The 20,822-nt window shown below is 32.8% G+C and overlaps 1 protein-coding gene across 2 annotated transcripts; it reads left to right on the top strand.

Moving 5' to 3' along the window:
* The first annotated feature begins 45 nt into the window (after positions 1-45).
* LOC132746834 (chromobox protein homolog 1-like) lies at positions 46-15,301 on the top strand. 2 transcript variants are annotated; one of them, XM_060736097.1, is made up of 5 exons: positions 46-153; positions 8,674-8,819; positions 10,676-10,841; positions 12,618-12,718; positions 13,620-15,301. In XM_060736097.1, exons 2-5 carry the CDS (start codon positions 8,680-8,682, stop codon positions 13,753-13,755), a joined length of 543 nt encoding a protein of 180 aa, XP_060592080.1. In that variant the 5' UTR covers positions 46-153; positions 8,674-8,679; the 3' UTR covers positions 13,756-15,301. The 2 variants fall into 2 exon arrangements, with proteins under 2 accessions (XP_060592080.1, XP_060592079.1); XM_060736096.1 differs by having other exon boundaries at positions 47-153; positions 10,676-10,859.
* Positions 15,302-20,822: the final 5,521 nt, after the last annotated feature.

The following is a 20,822-nucleotide window of genomic DNA, read 5'->3' as shown; positions in this document are numbered from 1 at the left end:
CATACATTTGTAATTAATAATTTATTGTTACGGAAATTCCCGAACTATTTCCCGCGTCAATTATAATACAAAGCGCCCGGATATTAATATACATGCGCAACAAAGTTCTTTTATTCGCACCGGTTAGTCAAAGAAAGATACAGAACAAAACTGGTAAATAACTTTAGATGAGCAATTGTTTTACCTAGGTGTATGATTTTATAGACAAAGTTGTGTGAAACATTTTAATCCCTTTGATGTTTAATATTTGGGGATTTAATGTGGTTATGCATTAAATCTGTAATATAGTAAAGAGTAATCTTGAGGATTCGTGCATGAATCGATTCGTACTATACCGGTATTTTAAAGCCTACTTAATACTGTTGTCACCGTGCCATGTTAAATAATAAAGAAAATAAGTGTCAAATTATGGTGTCATTTCTATTTTTTATTATTCATAAACCTTTAATACAGTTCAGTTAAGCATTATGTTGTAATTTAAAAACTTTAAATTTACATCTTGTCTTTTTTATTAACACAATCAACTTTTTTCTCACAAATTTTATACATTTTTGTATTATTTTTTTTCTCCTGTACATTTCCCTTTTAAATTTTCTTGCACTGACGCACACTAGTCATATAAATACATGGGTGAAAGTTTTCCGGAATAGTCCAGAAGTTCCAGATTTCAGCCAGTCTCCAGGATCATTTTTGTAATCGCGTAAATCTGTTGAGATTTCTAGGGGGTATAGGTGGCCTCTTTCCTCCAGTGAGACCTGAAACAACTCTTGCCCATTTGATTTAATAAACAGGTGATGTTTTTTTCCGTTTCGTTAAATTAAAAAAGTCATTTTGTGCATTATGAACGTTCGCAAAGCGAATGTGTGCATCACGCACCTTGGTATGAATCAACGCTTCTGATTTTCGGACAAGTTGTGATTGTCAAATCAGATTATAGAAAACAAGTGACCGGCAAGTTTGAACTTCGGTAATAAACAAAACAAAAATAATTCTCATCATGAAGTTTCTGCCCGCGAGCCAAAATTCCAAAGACCTAGAGAAACAAAGCAAAAGTTGCAAATAATTGGAGATGGCCGTCGTTGAATGAAATTAATTCAAAGGGGTATTTATGGGGATATTTGGCTACGGAAACCGGCGGCACAAATCAACCTGCACGAAGTACCCAACTATACCCAAATAGATACACCCAAATAAAAGGCAAATATAGTAATATTCATCTTTGTTTGCTTAATATATATATTTTTATAATGAGAAAATAAATTATTTTTTATAAAATAACTTGACTAAGCCGGCTGTAACATTCATTCATTGAGATTTTGTAAGAAAATAAACTTGTGACAGTTGCTGATCTAGATTCATTAATTAATATATATATAGATACTTGCAATTAGGGCTGCAACGATACACCAAATGTTCGATTCGATTCGATTTCGATTTTAGACACTTCGATTCGATTTTTTTCGATTCGATACTTTTTTGATTACTAATTTAACTTTGGTATATAATTCTGCTTGTCTGTTCCAAAAGTGAGTGGCCTTCAACCTAGTGCTTTGCTTTTCTGTTGTAATATAACTATTATATAAACTTATTTGACTTAATAATTGTGTTTATGAGAATAAAAAGCTTTTGTCTATTTGGAAAATAATTTTAATCAGGCAAATAATCATTAATCTCAGTAACATGACTATCACAGATACCTTCTGCTGACTACTGACTGGAAATTTAACAAAGTATGTAAATTGTAAAGTAAATAATAATGAACAAAGTTTCACAAGGTTGTCAGAACTGATATTGAGATATTCTGTTTATAATTCCCATAATATGTAAAATGAATATTCAGATATTCTGTCTATAAATTAATTCCCATAATATGTAAAATGAATAATCAATCCTAATGCCAGTGTTGTCACACAATACTTCTTAGTCTAGTAAACAATACAGAAAAAATGAAATTCATGAAATTATCACTTTTTTCACACTTGACTAAAGAAATAATCATCAATTCCAAATATGCCTACTTACTGTAGTACAAATCAAACTTATTTCGGGAAGGCCAGGACACGTATTGAGCTTACAAAACAAGTCCACATCCATGATCGTGTTTTCGTTTCATATGACGTACTGCAGGACTTTGGATATGACACGTCCGTAAAGCATATTTTGCAAGTAGCTTTATCCGTGTCCTGGCCTTCCTGAAACCCAAAATGTTCCCAAACTTTTGATTTTAATTTTTTGGAGGATTTTTTAATTTTATTTTATCAACATTGATGTTGGTAGCCATTTTGACTTGTTTGCCGAAAATAAAACATTACGCTCCCACTGATTGGATGACCGAGTTTTAACTGGCCAATCGTATGTAACGTGATGAAGCGCGAAGGGAAAGACTAAAACTCTCACTTTTTTCCATGTTTATTTGTGGGTGGGGAATCGAATCGAAAATGTTACAGTTGGTATCGGGAATCGAATCGGCGCTCATAAAACCGGTTTTCGATGCATCGAAAGGTATCGTTGCACCTCTACTTGCAATCTAAGTTAAAGATATGATAATATTTGTTGTCTACATTTAAATTGTTAGGGTATAATTTTGTTGTAATTTCATACAAGTGTCCATCATATTTTTTTTTAATTTAACACCTTTTAATGGAGTATATTTGGCCATTTTACATTTATATCTTATATCTATATTTTTGGTCAAAACACAATGATAGGAAAATGTATATTTGGGTATGATTGGTTATATCTTAGTGAAAGTATATATTGTATTCTTAATAAAAACAACATTAAATTTTTTGGTATCAAATATTAATTTTCAGACCCCTACCGGTTTACCGGAGGGGACTTTAGGTTTACCCTCCGTCCGTCCATCCACAAAACTGGATTCCGCGATAACGCAAAAAGTACTGAAAATATTTTTATGAAACTTGATATATGGATAGATGGCAGTATGGAGATTATGCACGTCTTTTTCTTTTCTTCCTATGTTGAAAATTCTGGTTGCTATGGCAATAAATAGACTGAAAATATGGCAAATTTTACACATAACCTGGATCCCGCGATAACGCAAAAAGTACTGAAAATATTTAAATATTTTTATGAAACTTGACATATGGGTAGATGGCAGTCTGGAAATTATGCACATCCTTTTCTTATCTTCCTATATTGAAAATTCTGGTTGCTATGGCAACAAATGGACTGAATTTCAAGATTTCTGATTCCTTTTTTATAAGTTTTTTCACTATAAGTTCTTTATTTCTTAAGGTATTCTCTTCTAACTTTAAATATAAGTTGCTAGTCATCAACCACATCATATGTGACAAAGTTTACAACTCTAGCACAAAATTTATCAGAATTACCTCCCTTGAACTTAAAATTTTCATGAAAAAAATATTGTTTTTTTAATAACTTCTTTTTTTCTGAATGTATCTACTTCAAACTTCATATATATGTTTCTTATTATCACTCAACATTTGTGAGAAAGTTCAATACTCTAGCAAGACTATTTCCAGAATTATGCCCCTTTTGAACTTAGACTTTTTTTCGAGAAATTGGTAATTTTTACTCCAACTTCTTCAATCATGATAGGATTTTCTTCAAACTCCCACATCATAATAATATGACAAGGTTTATAAATCTAGCATCCATATTTCCAGAATTATCTCCTCCTTAAACTTTTAATTTTTCTTATTTGTTCTTTTAAAATTGTTCTTTGTTACACTCACATCATGTATGACATCTTGCATCTTTATTTCAAGAGTTATCTCCTTTTTAAAAATTTTGCTTTTAAAAATGTTATATTTTGATAACAGGGATGTTTAAAAAAATAACTGTAGAGTGTCCTTCAGTCCATAAATGAATTGCCAATTAATGGCCCTTCAGAATGTTGCTGGGGTTCTAACCGGTAGGGGACTTATGGATTGCTTGCAATACTATGATAATTGCTTGTTTTTTTTATATTTTGGGCAATATTTGGGTATTTCATGCTGCCCGCTGAAACCAGAAATACCTGGGTTATCAATAAAGTCATAGAATAGGATTTAAACTGAAGCATTTTTATGCCCCCGCCATATAATGGCAGGGGCATATAGTGTTACCCTGTTCCATCATTCCGTCCTTCCGTCATCATCAGTTTCCGTTCATTATCTTAATAACCCTTGCACATATTGAACTCAAATTTGACATATGGATATGTCATGAGAAAATACAGGTCAAGTTCGAAATTGGTCATGGTTCGATGATTTTTGGCAGAGTTATGCCCCTTTTATTACGAAAATAATATGAAATTTTCAGTTTCCGTTCATTATCTCCCAAACGGTTCAAAACATTCAATTCAAAATTGACATATGGATATGTCATGAGAAAATACAGGTCAAGTTCGAAATTGGTCATGGTTCGATGATTTTTGGCAGAGTTATGCCCCTTTTACTTTGAAAATAATATGAAATTTTCAGTTTCCATTCATTAACTCCCCAATGGTACAGCACATTCAACTCAAACTTGACATATGGATAAGTCAAAGGAATGCGCAGGTCAAGTTCAAATTTGGTCATGGTTCAATGATTTTTGGCAGAGTTATGCCCCTTTCACTTTGAAAATAATATGAAATTTTCAGTTTCCATTCATTATCTCCCCAATCTTACAACACATTTAGCTCAAACTTGACATATCGATACGTCAAAGGAATGCGCAGGTCAAGTTCAAATTTGGTCATGGTTCGATGATTTTTGGCAGAGTTATGCCCCTTTTACTTTGAAAATAATATGAAATTTTCAGTTTCCGTTTATTATCTCCCCAAAAGTATTAAACATTCAACTCAAATTTGACATATTGATACGTCAAAGGAATGCGCAGGTCAATTTCAAATTTGGTCATGGTTCGATGATTTTTGGCAGAGTTATGCCCCTTTCACTTTAAAAATAATATGAAATTTTCAGTTTCCGTTTATTATGTCCCCAACAATATTACACATTCAACTCAAATTTGACATATGGATATGTTTTTGGAATGCGCAGACCAAGTTCGAATCTGGTCATGGTTCAATGATTTTTGGCAGAGTAATGCCCCTTTCACTTTGAAAATGATATGAAATTTACAGTTTCTGTTCATTATCAACCCATATTCATATTACATATTCAACTCAAAATTGACATATGGATATGTCAAAGGAATGCGCAGGTCAAGTTGGAATTTGGTCATGGTTCGATGATTTTTTGGCAGAGTTATGTCCCTTTCACTTTGAAAATAATATAGATACATCTTAGGAATAAGCAGTTTAAGTTTGAATTTGGTGGTGGTTCAATGATTTTAGACAAACTTATCTTTCCTGAATGTTGGAAAAATTTTGAACTTTCAGTTTCAGCACTTTTTTGTGGAAATGTATATAGCCATTATGTTGGCTACAAATATGCAATATGCTATTTTTAAAAGGTTAAGACTGAATAATTTCAGTGCCTTGAACATTGTATAAAAATGGTTTGTGTTAACATTGAAAAGTTTTAAGGGCTTTGAACTTAGAATGAAAAAAATAATTTGTGCAAACAAATTTGGAACTAAATATTATAACATTTGAAATTTTGGCTGCATGCGGGGGCATCCGTGGCATGATGACACATTTCTAGTTTTATCATGTATAGATTGATTTTGTGCTGAAAAAGGGTAGTTTGATCATCTCAAATTGCTCGTTTCCAAGAGCTTCCATCAAATCTTGCCCAATAATTAAAGGTGGTGGGGTTCTGTCCACTCTCAGTCTCTGTAAAATTGAAGGTGTGGGGTTTTGTCCACTAAAATTTTGAGGTGTAGGGTTTCGAGTCCATCTTCCATTTATACTAGGGGGGCTATGTCCCATTATACAAATCAGATAGCCTTACAAGTGTCAATACTGACCCCTGCTGTTTACTAATAAGCCAAATCCTGTTTACTGTATTGATCTTATCTATCTTGTACCTCTGAGAGATATTCAAGAATATTGACTGACTAGGACTGGTATATTAGGTAATTTGCCCATGGCAAAGTATTTAACAACCTATTCATGCAGGAATTTCACACATTTGCTTGCAATAAAATTTTCTAAATACCTGTAGAATTGTTCACACCTTGCTGACATACTTTACAGATGGTTAATTGGAGAAGACAGACAATAAGATTTACTGGATTTACATATTTTCACATAATATATTATATAAAGATTCATAACAGGGCTACAAAATTGTTCTGCTGCAAATACTCATGCCTGCAATATAACCACTTGTCCTGCACTCTAACATGGGTAACTTAATTTGGATAGCTTTTGTCTAATAAATACCTGTCAACACAGGCAACAGGAGAATAACTTCCTTGTATTTTAATATTTAGAACATTGTTAAAGTTTTATTGTATAATAATAAGGATCTTACATTGACTGAATATTAACACCATTTTGTTTAAAATTCTAGAGAAAAAATATTTCTTCTAATATTCAAGAATTTTAACTGATTGCATATATCTGCCATTTTAGTTCCTAAAACAAAACCCAAAACAAACAAATTATTTGAATGTAAAAGCGGAAATATTAATGCTTTATTTGACATGAACATAACAAAACAAAACTGTCACTGAATATCAGGATATTGATGTATCAATAATCAATTAATTCAAGATGAATTTATAGTTATGAAAATTGATACTGATAAGTTCTTCCTGTCTTTATATCTTGTCTATATTTTGTCAGAAGGTAGAGTAGCATTTCTTACTCTTTCTTGGCATGCTTAAACCCTCAATCTTTTTTTTAAAGAGGTCAGTGAGTAATAAGAAAACATACTTCCTTTTAGTATGTTGTATTTGTGATGACTAAAACAAGCATGCACAGGGCCCTTTTCAGCTATTTTGGGCATGAATTGGGAAAAATTATTCAACTTTTAAGAAACCGTTTTAATGCCTAATTTTAACATTAAACATGTGTATGATCATATAACATGTCACTTTTTTATGCCCCCGCCATGTAATGGCCGGGGCATATAGTGTTACCCTGTTCCGTCCTTCCGTCCTTCCGTCATTCCGTCATTCCGTCATTCTGTCATTCCGTCATCATCAGTTTCCGTTCATTATCTTAGTAACCGTTGCACATATTCAACTCAAATTTGACATATGGATATGTCATGAGAAAATACAGGTCAAGTTCGAATTTGGTCATGGTTCGATGATTTTTGGCAGAGTTATGCCCCTTTTACTTTGAAAATAATATGAAATTTTCAGTTTCCGTTCATTATCTCCCCAACGGTACAACACATTCAACTCAAATTTGACATATGGATATGTCATGAGAAAATACAGGTCAAGTTCGAATTTGGTCATGGTTCGATGATTTTTGGCAGAGTTATGCCCCTTTTACTTTGAAAATAATATGAAATTTTCAGTTTCCGTTCATTATCTCCCCAACGGTACAACACATTCAACTCAAATTTGACATATGGATATGTCATGAGAAAATACAGGTCAAGTTCGAATTTGGTCATGATTCGATGATTTTTGGCAGAGTTATGCCCCTTTTACTTTGAAAATAATATGAAATTTTCAGTTTCCGTTCATTATCTCCCCAACGGTACAACACATTCAACTCAAATTTGACATATGGATATGTCATGAGAAAATACAGGTCAAGTTTGAATTTGGTCATGGTTCGATGATTTTGGCAGAGTAATGCTCCTTTTACTTTGAAAATAATATGAAATTTTCAGTTTCTGTTTGTTATCTCCCCAACAGTACAACACATTCAACTCAAATTTGACATATGGATATTTTTTTGGAATGCCAAGGTCAAGTTCGAATTTGGTGATGGTTCAATAATTTTTGGCAGAGTAATGCCCTTTTCACTTTGAAAAAAATATGAAATTTACAGTTTCTGTTCATTATCTACCCAACAGTGTTACATATTCAACTCAAATTTGACATATGGATATGTCAAATGAATGGGCAGGTCAAGTTGGAATTTGGTCATGGTTCGATGATTTTTTGGCAGAGTTATGTCCCTTTCACTTTGAAAATAATATAGATACATCTTAGGAATAGGCAGTTTAAGTTTGAATTTGGTCGTGGTTCAATGATTTTGGACAAACTTATCTTTCTTGAATATTGGAAAAAAATTTTGAACATTCAGATTCAGCACTCATACTTTTGTGGAAATGTATGTAGCCATTATTTTGGCTACAAATATGAAATATGCTATTTTCAAAAGGTTAAGACTGAATAATTTCAGTGCTTTGAACATTGTATGAAAATGGTTTGTGTTAACATTGAAAAGTTTTAAGGGCTTTGAACTTAAAATGAAAACAATAATTTGTGCAAACAAATTTGGAACTAAATATAATAACATCTGAAATTTTGGCTGCATGCGGGGGCATCCGTGGCATGATGACACATTTCTAGTTAATGGTTTCAACCGTACTCTATTTGATTTGTATATTCAACTTGTTGCTTTCAATATATTGATTCAAAATTTTTTTTATCTATGACAACCTTACAAGAAATGGGTTTGATTTTTGTTTTTATTTGACCATGTACAGTTAGAGCTCAGGACACTTATAAGAAGTAATCAGCCCTTAAAGGGACTATATAAAATTTACTCTTCCCATTGAAATTCTGTAATGCTTATAAATAATTTGGATTGTGATCATATTAGTTACTGTACACTGTAATTTGCAGATAAATATGTCGTCAAAACACGCAGAAGATGATCCCATAGACGAGGAAGAGGAGGCGGAGGAAGAGTTCACTGTTGAGAAAGTGGTTGATGTACGAGTCAAAAATGGTCGTAAAGAATATCTTCTTAAATGGAAGGGATATCCTGAGTAAGTAAATAGTAAATGTTTGTAAGGCATAGAATTGCCAGTGAATTTCTGAACAGGGGATTTGGAATTGAAAATTGGGGATACAGGGCTCACACTGGCTCAAATAAAATAATAGCCAATAATTTCAACTTAAAAAAATAATAGGCAAAAGTTCAGCGGACTATTCACGAATTAGCGATTAACAACATAAGCAGTTGATTAAATAAACATTACATAATTATATAAAATTTTTTAGTTTTATAAGGATTCTCAAATAAACTGATACATTTGTGTATATTGATAACTACCTTTTTTTAAATAGAACCACAACTTTAATTGTTATTATAGAACAGAATAAAAACGTTATAATTAGTATAATAATAACAATAATATTAAAGATTCATTATAACTTTACATAATGCTGTTATCTTTGTTCTAATCAAATTTTGTCAGCTATAACCACTGTCAATTTCCACATTTCACACAGAACTGGAGTAGATCTAGGTCATATTAGCCTATAGAAATAACACAAGTTTGCAAACTCATTCACAGAATGCAGCCTTTTTTCTGAATAATTTACTGAAAAATATCATCATCACCAATGTAATACAAATTTTCTGCCATAGTAGTAAAGATTTTTAAACAGAACATAGCTTATTTCACCTTTAAATAAATATCAAAATTATCGGTGTCGCGAAAATATGTGACAATCGGATTTTTCCTGTTTTCTGAAGAAATATTCACAATTTTGGTTGTTGTGCAAATAGTTGTTTGGAAGTTAATACTTTTTAAATATTTTACCATTGTTTTCCACTGGCGATTTAGTCAAGTAGCTTAAAACAAAAAAAATCAAAATTTGCAATTACTGCAATTCACGGTAAATTTTGGGTAAGTCAATATCCAGTTTATCAATTTTAAAACGATTTTTGTGGCTAATTGACGGATATTTGATGGCTATTATAAATGCTGGACAATATCTTTAAAGTACTTATACAATTATACATCTCGCATGTATTTTTTCACCTCGGGCAATATAGTTAGCAGCACGCGACCGGTTAAAAGTTGACACTCAATTAAATGCACCCCGCTGGTGTTAATTGGGTCTACTGCATTCATTATCGATTTTTACACCTTATATAAACACTGTTGGAAGTAAAAAATAATCGCCAGATTTTGTAGCCAAAATGCAAAAATAATCGCCAATCTTATAAAATAATCGCAAATGGCGACCGACAGCGTGAGCCCTGCGATATTAAACAAAATACATTTAGTGGGTTGGACAAAATCCTCACAATTTTTGGGATTTTCAAAATATTGAAAAATAGGGCTGCTCAACAGTATTGTGAATTGGGAGCAGTGTCTATTCTAGGATTGGAAAAACAAGGGGGATTTTTATTGAAAAGTGTGTTTTTATTACATTTTGATCCTTTTTTCCCCCCTGCCTCTGAAAAAATAAGAGGGAATTCTGAAAAATATGAGTAGAATAGACACTGTGGAAGAGGCTTATATATGGCATCTATTCTATGCACCCACACAAAAAACACTAAGTATAGAATTTCAAAAGATAATTAAGAATATATGTATGTCTTATATACCTAGAGAATCTTGTAAGAAAGGTAATTCCAGTGGCAATATAAATAACTCCTAAAGTTATTTTACTTCATATAAATTCTTTGGAAACAACTCGAGGTTTTCTGTGAGAGAAAGTTTTTGGAACTAAGATAGCTGAACATTAATAAAACAGTGTTAAGAAAATACTTCATATATGAAGATCATAAGATATGTTTTGATAATCTTGTTTTGATGATCGTTTGGTAATCTTGCCTGTTGGATTGGTTTCAATGTATAACCTGAATGCACCTCTTCTTCATTTTCAGTTCTGAAAATACGTGGGAACCAGAAGCCAACCTTGACTGTCCAGACTTGATCGCAGAATATGAAACGAGTAGAACAGAGAAAAAGAAGAAAGAGGCAGAAAAGAAAAGAAAGCCAAATGGAGAAGTGGACTCTGGGTCATCGAGAAAGAAGAAGAAAGTTGCAGAAGTGAGAACTGGTGGTGTTGTGAGTATTACACTCACTGATGCACAGTTAATTACTAAATTGCAGGGGCTTTTTAAGCGAGATTCATGTTTTCAGCACAAGGGTGGTTTGCTAAAAAAAAAAATAATTGCATGGGAAAAAGATGGGTAGTTTGCTAAAAAAAAAATAATTGCATGGGAAAAAGATGGGTAGTTTGCTAAAAAAAAAAATAATTGCATGGGAAAAAGATGCTATTTTTTTCGTACCCTCACATTGATTGGTATATTCTGTTGACATACATTGCTTTTGTTCAGTTATTTGGAGATGGTATTTTGCCTGTCTCTTCACAGACAACCATAACTTTGATCATTACAATACAGTGTCTATTCTAGGAGGGGCGATGGGGGGATTCACCCATATTTTTGAGAATTCACCCCTATTTTTTGAGAGGAAGGGGGAAAATTTTACATAGACAAAGAAGGAAAAAGATCAACAAATGTAATAAATTCTCCATTTTCGACAAAAATCCCCCCTTTTTTTTTCGAATCCTAGAATAAACACTGCAATAGCATTCTATAAGATACATCCTTCATTCTTTTTGGTACAAAACATCTCCTATGCTGTTCCTTTCATGGATAAAGTAATGATTTTTATAAAATGATAAATGTTAATTTTGGTGTTGGACTCCTAATATTTCAATACAAGCTTAAAGAGCCCCTCATATTGTAACAGAATTTTTATTTTACTCATTCACAAATCACAATCTCACTGGATTCAGTATTATTACATTTACAGAGTAAATTGGTGTCATGATTTCTGATGTATAAGTAGGTAGTTTCATCATACTTCACTAACTGTTTATAATTGACACCAAGTTTCTTTATTAAACAGTCTTATCTAATCCACTTCACTTCAAGTTTATTTAAATGTCTATGTCTTAAGTAGAATGCCATTTGGCAACTTAAAATGCTACTTTATGAAACCAGGCGTCCGTGGCCGAGTGGTTTAGGTCATTGACTTCAGACCACTTGCCCCTCACCGCTGTGGGTTTGAATCCCGACCTGGACATTGGATTCTTTCATGTGAGGAAACTATCCAGCTAGCTTATGGAATGTCAGTGGTTCTACTCAGGTGTTAATGCCTAAAATAGTGCACGGAAGGGCACCCTGAGGTCTTCCTCCAGTCCAGTAAAGCTGGAACGTTGCCAAATGACCTATACTGTTTTGGTGTGACGTAAAACCCAATCAAACAAACAAACAAAATATGAAACCAGAAAATAGTTATTGGGGAAAAAAACAACATGGCATTTAATTTTCTGTTATAAATTAAAGGAAGAAAGGGAAAATTTGTCCTTTATCTAGCTCTGTGTACAAAGATTAAAGTATCATATTGAACATTTAATATTTTACTGTATATTTGATGCATCTATAACACTGCAGTGATTTTTCACCTTATCATGGCTTATGTAACAGAGGCCTACAAAAGGCCTGTTTCCAATGGAAATTTTCTTTCATATTGGGCAGGTTTCCCAAAAATCTGAGCATAATGCACAAGCTTTTTACTCCTTGGAGATATTTTTTCCCCAAAAACAGGAGGCTATGAAGCTAAGGCCTCTTCCAAAGTAAGTGCTAAAAACCACTGCATTCGTATCATGTTTATAGCATTTATGATTGATTTTCATGTCATTCATGTACTAGTTCTTCTTAGTGCAATAAAACCATATGGGCTTATTGTGCTAAGAATTAGAATTGTGTTGACAATGTCCAGGGTTTTATATAGATTGCTTGGTCATGTTTTCAGGAAGATGATAATAAGCCAAGGGGATTTGACAGAGGTTTACAACCAGAAAGAATAATTGGTGCAACTGACAGCTCGGGAGAACTCATGTTTTTAATGAAATGGTTCGTTACGTGTTTTTTAATGACATGGCCAGTGATACGTTTTTATTAAATGGGACGATCTAAATTTATTATGATGAAAAGGTTTTTTTTTAGGCTTTGTTTAGTGCTTCCTCGAAGTCAGCAGTAGTTTGGTTATAATATACTAGGAAATGTTGTCACTTAAACTCAGTTGTTGAGTCAGACACTTTAAACAAATAGGCCAATGCTTCAAGTGTTTGATTACTGAGTGAGGCAATGATATTTCCTTGCAACTTGGAGTTTAATATTCTATGTGGGGGGAAAAAAAACACAAGTTTGACTGTTATGAATTAAACTGGTTAGTGCTAGCACAAAATCCTTTAGCACATTTTATATAACTGCCTACCAAATTTAAATATGATTGAAAATCTAGCATTAACCTAACCGGTCCATCGAACCCATTATGAAAATTGTGAAGGATTGTTGACTGTGAATGTGACTGTTATTTGGTACCACTTAAATTTTTTGGGGTGTACGTGGCCTGAATGGTTAAGGTCACTGACTGCAAACCACTTGCCCCTCACCGCTGTGGGTTCGAATCCCAACAGGGACTTTGGATTCTTTCATTTGAGGAAGCTATCCAGCTAGCTTATGGAATGTCGGTGGTTCTACTCCGGGTGCCCCTTGTGCCTGAAATAATGCACGGAAGGGCACCTGAGGTCTTCCTCCAGTCCAGTTAAGCTGGAAAGTCGCCATATGACCTATACTGTGTCTGTGTGACATAAAACCCAATCAAACATATAAACAAAACCTTTAAAATTTATTATAAGGGGGAAAATATCACTGCTATTGGACAATAAAAAACACATTTTGACTTTGCTACTTGGGAAAACACCAAAGTTGAAGTTTCTCTGATTGTTGATAGTTTTGTAAAATATTGCAGGAAAGACAGCGATGAGGCGGACCTTGTACCTGCACGACAAGCTAACGTGAAATGTCCCCAGATAGTGATTGCATTCTACGAGGAAAGACTGACATGGCATAATCATAACGACGACGATGATAAGGATGGCTCTTAACTTTTTATGTTTCATCCGAGCATAAAGATGGCTCTTAATCTTTATGTTTCATCCATGTACTGAACTCATCAAACTTGCAATATCAAATCATCCACTGTCATTGTGTTCATGTTATATAATTACATTTTTCTTCTTTCTTTTTTTTTTTTTTAAGAAAAAAAAAAACTTAAAAAAATAATTCATGCATTATAAATGTCAAAATCTATTGGGAAAGTTTTGTTTTGTTTTTTAATGATAATAATTTCAAACAAGGTTTTTGTGTAAAATATTTTGTTGCTTCTTTGAAAGCTTTGTTGATAATTTGATATTTTAATTCTGTAAAAAAAAATGGAAATCCTGATTTCTGAAAAATGGTGAAAGTCTGAACTTCTTGTTAATCAAATGATTTGGTTTTGAAATTAAATAAATACCCATAAGTGATTATGTGACATGTAGCGTGAAGTCGTGAACTTAAGTGTATACTAAAGGGTCCATAGCGCTTCATTAAGGTGTACAATTTTATGTTTTTACAGTTTGTAGATGTTTTAGTTACCAGGGGTTTCTTTGCATCGAGGCAAAAGGCAAACAAGGGAGTTTATTTGAAGACCTGTAAGGTATAAATTACACACTTCTTGCTCTGAAGCCTTCTTTTGATATATGCTGCAAGCAGTAGTTGAATAATTTTTGTGTGTTTCATTTCGTCTTATGTGTGTAAAAGAAATTTTAAGTGCTTTGTTGAAATTGTCTGACTCCCCCATTAATGGCCTGTCATGTATATATATAGTCTGCCCGCTTAATTCAGTTAGGAAATGTTCATGTCTTGGGGTGCAACAACCTTTTTCTGAAAGTTTATTGGCATTTATTAAGTGTAATGTCTTAAATGCAACTGCACATTCATGGACAGGAGCTTTCAGGAATTTAATACTCAAATAAGACTGCATATAAAGTGACGGAAGTCATTATTAATACAGGGCTTTTTAAAGATCTTCTGACATTTTTAAATTTTAACGATGTTGGTAAATGTAGAAGATAGTTATTGCCAAAAATATATTGAGAGTAAAAAAATGTGATAAGTACTGGCACTGAATCTTCAGTATTACTTGCTGATTACATATGACTAAAGTACTGTATATATGTTAGACCCATGTAAACAAAGCAATTTTCTCTATATTCATCATGTTAACATTCATTCATCTAATGCTTTGAATCATGTGACAGATTTATTATTCATTTAACTATCACAACCCAGGTATCTAGTAAGCTAGAGAGAAAAGACTTGCTGCCAAGTTTGGGTTTTATTTGTTTTTGTTTTTTGTCAGTTAATAATCAATTTGAAAGTGCTCATGGTTTATGAAAGATTTTAGATTTTCAGTGCTTGGCAAGGGTTTATTTTGAAAATACCAAAATTGATATTTGGAGTAATGATTGATATAAAAAGGGTATAGACTATAGTTCTGAAAGATAGTATGTTTGAAAGTTCTCAAAAATCATAAATTGTGTTCTGTAATTTTACCAATTTTATATTGATTACGATGGTCAAATTAGGTGGTTCTACTTGGGGTGCCTGTGTGTGCCTGAAATGATGCACAAAGGGCAATTGAGATCTTTCCTATACTGTGTTGATATGATGTAAAACTAAAGCATCTAAAGAAGTAAATTTTTTTTGTTATCCGTATATTTGTAAAAATTCATCATAAAATCAAATTAAAACTGTTAACTAATGAGTGTTTATTAAATTTATGTTTCATATCCAGCACATATTCTTTAAACATTAAAATAAAACTATTAATTTTTGAAGATGTAGAGGAGAAAACCGAAGTATAATACTAAAATGTAGACAGAATTTGTCAGGAAGAGAGAAGAGATATGATAATTGAGCCGTGTCATAACAAAACCCAACGTAATGCTTTTGCGACCAGCATGGATCCAGATCAGCCTGCGCATCCGCGCAGTCTGATCAGGATCCATGCTGTTCGCTTACCAACCCTATTATAAGTAGAGAAACTGATAGCAAACGGCATGGATCCTGATCAGACTGCGCAGATGCGCAGGCTGGTCTGGATTCATGCTGGTCGCAAACGCACTGATGGTTTTGTCATGACACGGCTCATATCATTCTAGGTTTTAAAAGTGTAAGTAGATGTAGTGTTTTTAGCCATTGTACATAATCATTGTAATACAACATTAAGAAGGAAGTAATCGTGGGGTAGCTGTTAAGTGGTTGCATGTATATATTCTTTGTCTATATTCTAAATGACTGCAATAATGATCATTTGATAAAAAATAAAAAACTTTTAAAAGGAAATTGATGTAATAAAGGAAACATCTGGAAAATTTAAATGTTAAAGCTGCATGCCTCCAGATTAGCCAAAATAATTTTAGAAAATCAAATTTGAGAAGAATGTTTTAAGTTAAGTTAAAAGATTAAAGTGATAATTTAAATGTTGTGTGTTTATTAACTAATGTTGCAGTATTTATCACCATATATATTACTGTGACTAACACAATGAAGACTATTTTGCACATTTTGACTGTTGGGTAAATTTCTTGCATTTACAAGTATCTTGCAATGTGTAAATTACTTCATTTGATCCTTTCACAATATTTTACATTTTTCATAAATTTCTTGAAAATTTGCATGAATCTGGAGGCATGCAGCTTTAAGGATCATATATTGAAATGATAAAATTTGGTGTATTAAGTTCTATTGCAAAACTTTTCCCTATTTTTGAAATGAAGGTATATGTTAAATGTTGTAATGCTGTATATTTCAATAACATGTGTTGATGGTAAAGAAGAGAATTTTGCTTTTTAGATAAATTTGTATACATTGTGTATAAAATGTGATTTTCATCAGTCAGTATCCCACCTTACTTAACGGTTGCTAGCAAAACTGAATAAAGAATGAAAATACAGATTTGTTTTTGTTGATAAGGATTTTTATTGACTGGGGAAATTCCAGGTAAATTTCAATGACCCGATGTGAATCGATACTCTGCACTTTTTTGAGTTGTAGCCCTTTGTTAATTTTCAAAGATTTTTTAGCTCTATTCGGTAAGAATAAGTAGAGCTACCCATGTCCCTGGAGCGTCGGCGTAATCACTCCTGTTAGAGTTTTTGTAACACCTCAAATATTTTCAAAGTCCATTGACATATGGCTTTTTAAACTTTGCACACATATTCACCATCATGCCCCCATCTTGTAGACAGGAGGAGGTAACTACCAAGCATTTTGACAGAATTATGCCCCTTTTTAGCTCGACTTTTCTATGAAAAGGGGAGCTATCCTACTCGCGTCGGCGTTGGCGTCACACCTTGGTTAAGTTTTTCGTACCACCCCACTTTATTTCAGAAGTATTACAAGTATGGCTTTGAAACTTACCATACTTGTACACCATCATAACCTCCATCTACAGACAAGAGTACATAACTCTGTCAAGGTTTTTGACAGAATTATGGCCCTTTTTTGACTTAGAAAGTGTATTGAGCTTGGTTAAGTTTTTTGTACCACCTCACTTTATTTCAAAACCATTGGAGGTATTGCTTTGAAACTGACCATACTTGTTTACCATCACGACCTTCATCAACAGACAAGAGGACATAACTCTGTCAAGGTTTTTGACAGAATTATGCCCCTTTTTGACTTAGAAAATACATTGAATATGGGTAAAATCCACTTATTGCCTTAACCCTTTGAGATATTGCTTTGAAACTTTTAATGCTATTTCACATCATTACCCCCATCTGTACGCAAGAGAAGGTAACTCTGTCAAGGATTTGTTTTAAAAATTAAGGCCTTTTATCGACTTAGAATCTTGGTTAAGTTTTTAGTACCAGTCCACTTTTTGACTGAACTGTTTGAGATATTAATTTGAAAGTTGGAATACTTGTTTACAATCATGATTCCCAAACATGTCCAGGAGAAGGTAATTCTGTCAAAGATTTTATTTGAATTATGGCCCTTAACTGTCAATGTTTTGTATTATAGGCAAGCACTAAAAAACTTAAAAAATCTAAAAAAATTCATTCCTATCCACTTGTTCACTTTACCATAAATTATGTCATATAAACATTGCTGTAATATTCAAGGGTATCAAACAACTAGTTCACTTTAAAAATACAGAGATTCTTGTATTGCCTTTTACTGCAAAAACTTTTTTTATTGGCAAGCAATAAAAAAGTCGAGCGCGCTGTCTTACGGACAGCTCTTGTTTGACTTGGAATTTATGTTAAATGTTGTGTACCACCTCAGATATCTTCGTATTTCATTGACATCTTTCTTTGAAACAAGTAGAAATTCTATACACTTATTTGTGAGCATTATAGGACTTTCTTCAAGGCCTATAACATGGATTTGGAAAAAAAATTAAATAGCCCTTTTGTGAGCTTAGAAAATTTTACATTATCAAGGTCTTTTAAGAACCGACAGCTCTTGTTTCTTGTCCGGGCCATCTCTTGTAAATTATAAAAGCTATTGACGTGAAATTATAGATCTCATTGAGAAGAAGTGTAGGGCACAAGAACCGGTACTCTGTTCTTCATGATTTTTGAGTTATTGTCCTTTGATAATTTTCTTACTTTACTTTTGTCCGGTTTAATTGTTCTACACTTTAAAAGCTATTGACTTGAAACTTCATAGGATGATGGATCTCGTTGAGATGAAGAACTTGAACTCTACACTTTATATTTTTTAGTTACTTGTAACAGGATGGGAGTTAAACAACAACTACAAAGTCATTTCTAAGTTTATTTCCATAAGTACGACAACAACCCAGGTCATTTATTTTTATGATCTTTTCTAACTCATCTCTATATCGCTTCTCCCCGAAAAGAGAATTGTATATCGATAATATCAACGCAGAAATCAATAAACCAATCACTAGTAAGGAGGCGTTCCTATAGTCAAGAAATTTAACAATATATCTTCTAGAGTATGATCCGTAGAATCTAAATAAACCAATAACAACAATATCAGTTGTAACTTTAAAGGCATATTGTTACATATTCGCCCCTCACTTAAGACATTATTTTAATTTAAAAGAATGTCATACACATGACACCTTTTCAAATACTTAGTGATTCTCTACGGATCTTTGATTTATGATGATATTTTTTTTAACTGAGTCAATTTACAAGTAGAGAATTAATCAAGATATTTTTCTTTGAACGAGTCAACTTAAGAATAATGATTCCGAAGATTAATCATATACACAAATGATATTAAGAAAAATATGTCACTAAAGTTCGTGGAAACCCCCATGTAACAGGATGGGAGTTAAACAACAACTACAAAATCATTTCTAAGTTTATTTCCATAACTACGACAACAACCCAGGTCATTTATTTTTATGACCTTTTCTAATTCATCTCTATATCGCTTCTCCCCGAAAAGAGAATTGTATATCGATAATATCAACGCAGAAATCAATTAACAAATCACTAGTAAGGAGGCGTTCCTATAGTCAAGAAATTTAACAATATATCTTCTAGAGTATGATCCGTAGAATCTAAATAAACCAATAACAACAATATCAGTTGTAACTTTAAAGGCATATTGTTACATATTGCCCTTTGGCGAAGAGATGAGCTGCTTTAAGTCCCTATGCAAAAAGGGGCACACACCCCTCGGGGCACCCCGCTGATGTATCTTTTTGATAGGGACAGCGCTGAAAAAGTGAACACTTTTTTGAACAACATCTCTCAAAAGAGAAAAAGTGTTTGATGTCTAATTAGGGCATTTTTAGCTCGACTATACGAAGTACATGTATATGGAGAGCTGTCCTACTCGCCCAGTGTTCAGATTAAAGTTTTGGTGCAGTAAAATATTTTTCACTATGACTTTGTCATTGGTTAAGGTATCGACTTCAAATATATGTTCCTTTCCATCAACCACATCTTATGTGACAAGGTTCATAACTCTAGCACCAACATTTTCAGATTTATCTCCCCTTGAACTTAAAATTTTCCAAAAAAAATCATTTTTTACTGTTACTTATTTATTTCTAAAGGAATCAACTTCGTACTTCAAATATATGTACCTTATCATCATTCACATCTTATGTGGCAAGGTTCATAACTCTAGCACCAATATTTGCAGATTTATCTCTCCTTGAACTTTGAATTTTCCTTAAAAAATATTAGTTTTTACTGTTACTTATTTATTTCTGAAGGGAACAACTTCATACTTCAAATATATGTACCTTATCATTAACCACATGTTATGTGACAAGGTTCATAACTCTAGCACCAATATTGCAAGAATTATCTCCCGATAAACTTAGATTTTTTTACTTGAAAAATGTTATTTTTTACTATAACATTTTTAGTTTTAAATGTATAAACCTCAAACTTCAAATGCTTATTCCTTATCATTTTAACATTTTATGTGACAAGGTTCATAACTATTGAAGCAATATTTACAGGTTTATCTCTCTTTGAACTTAGGATTTTCTTTAGCAAATATTATAACTTCTTTACTTTTTAAGGTATTCACTTCAAACTTCAAATATATATTTCTTATCAATACACACATGTTTTGTGACAAGGTTCATAACTCTTGCATGACTAGAATTATTCCCCTTGATCTTTTTTACAATAACTTAATACATAATTATACATGATTCATTTTTCTTTAATAGTTTTGTCTTCCTTACTGCGTCCAGTATTTTATTAGTCGAGCTTCGCTGTCTCCTGTGACAGCTCTTGTTTACTTACTATGTGAGGCATCAGAAGGGGGGATTGAAAGACGTCTATATGAAGTAATGGGTTAAAAGCTGTTTAACGCTTTCAATTATGGGTATTTTTACAATCTGAATCATTATTCTGGAACACGAGAGAGCGAATGCACTGAATTTTTTTTTCACACATGTTATTGGTCTAGACCTTTGTACATCAGATTCCCAGTCCTGTCTTGCAAAAAAAAGCCCAGTGAAGTCCGTATAAAGAGTTTTGACTGTCACACCAAGTGTTTTAGTGGAAAGGTTAAGGTTGCTGGTTAAGTGGTTATCTTTTAAGTCAAACGAGCAAGGGGTCAAGTTTGCTTGGATATAAAACAGCAAAACACAGAACTTGCCATTAAATAAAAGAAA

The sequence above is a fragment of the Ruditapes philippinarum genome, unplaced genomic scaffold (assembly GCF_026571515.1).
Source record: "Ruditapes philippinarum isolate M1 unplaced genomic scaffold, ASM2657151v2 ctg762_1_1_1_1, whole genome shotgun sequence".
Lineage (NCBI taxonomy): Eukaryota > Metazoa > Mollusca > Bivalvia > Venerida > Veneridae > Ruditapes > Ruditapes philippinarum.
The sequence above is the reverse complement of the archived record's forward strand: the minus strand, read 5'-3'. Positions and strand labels throughout refer to the sequence as shown.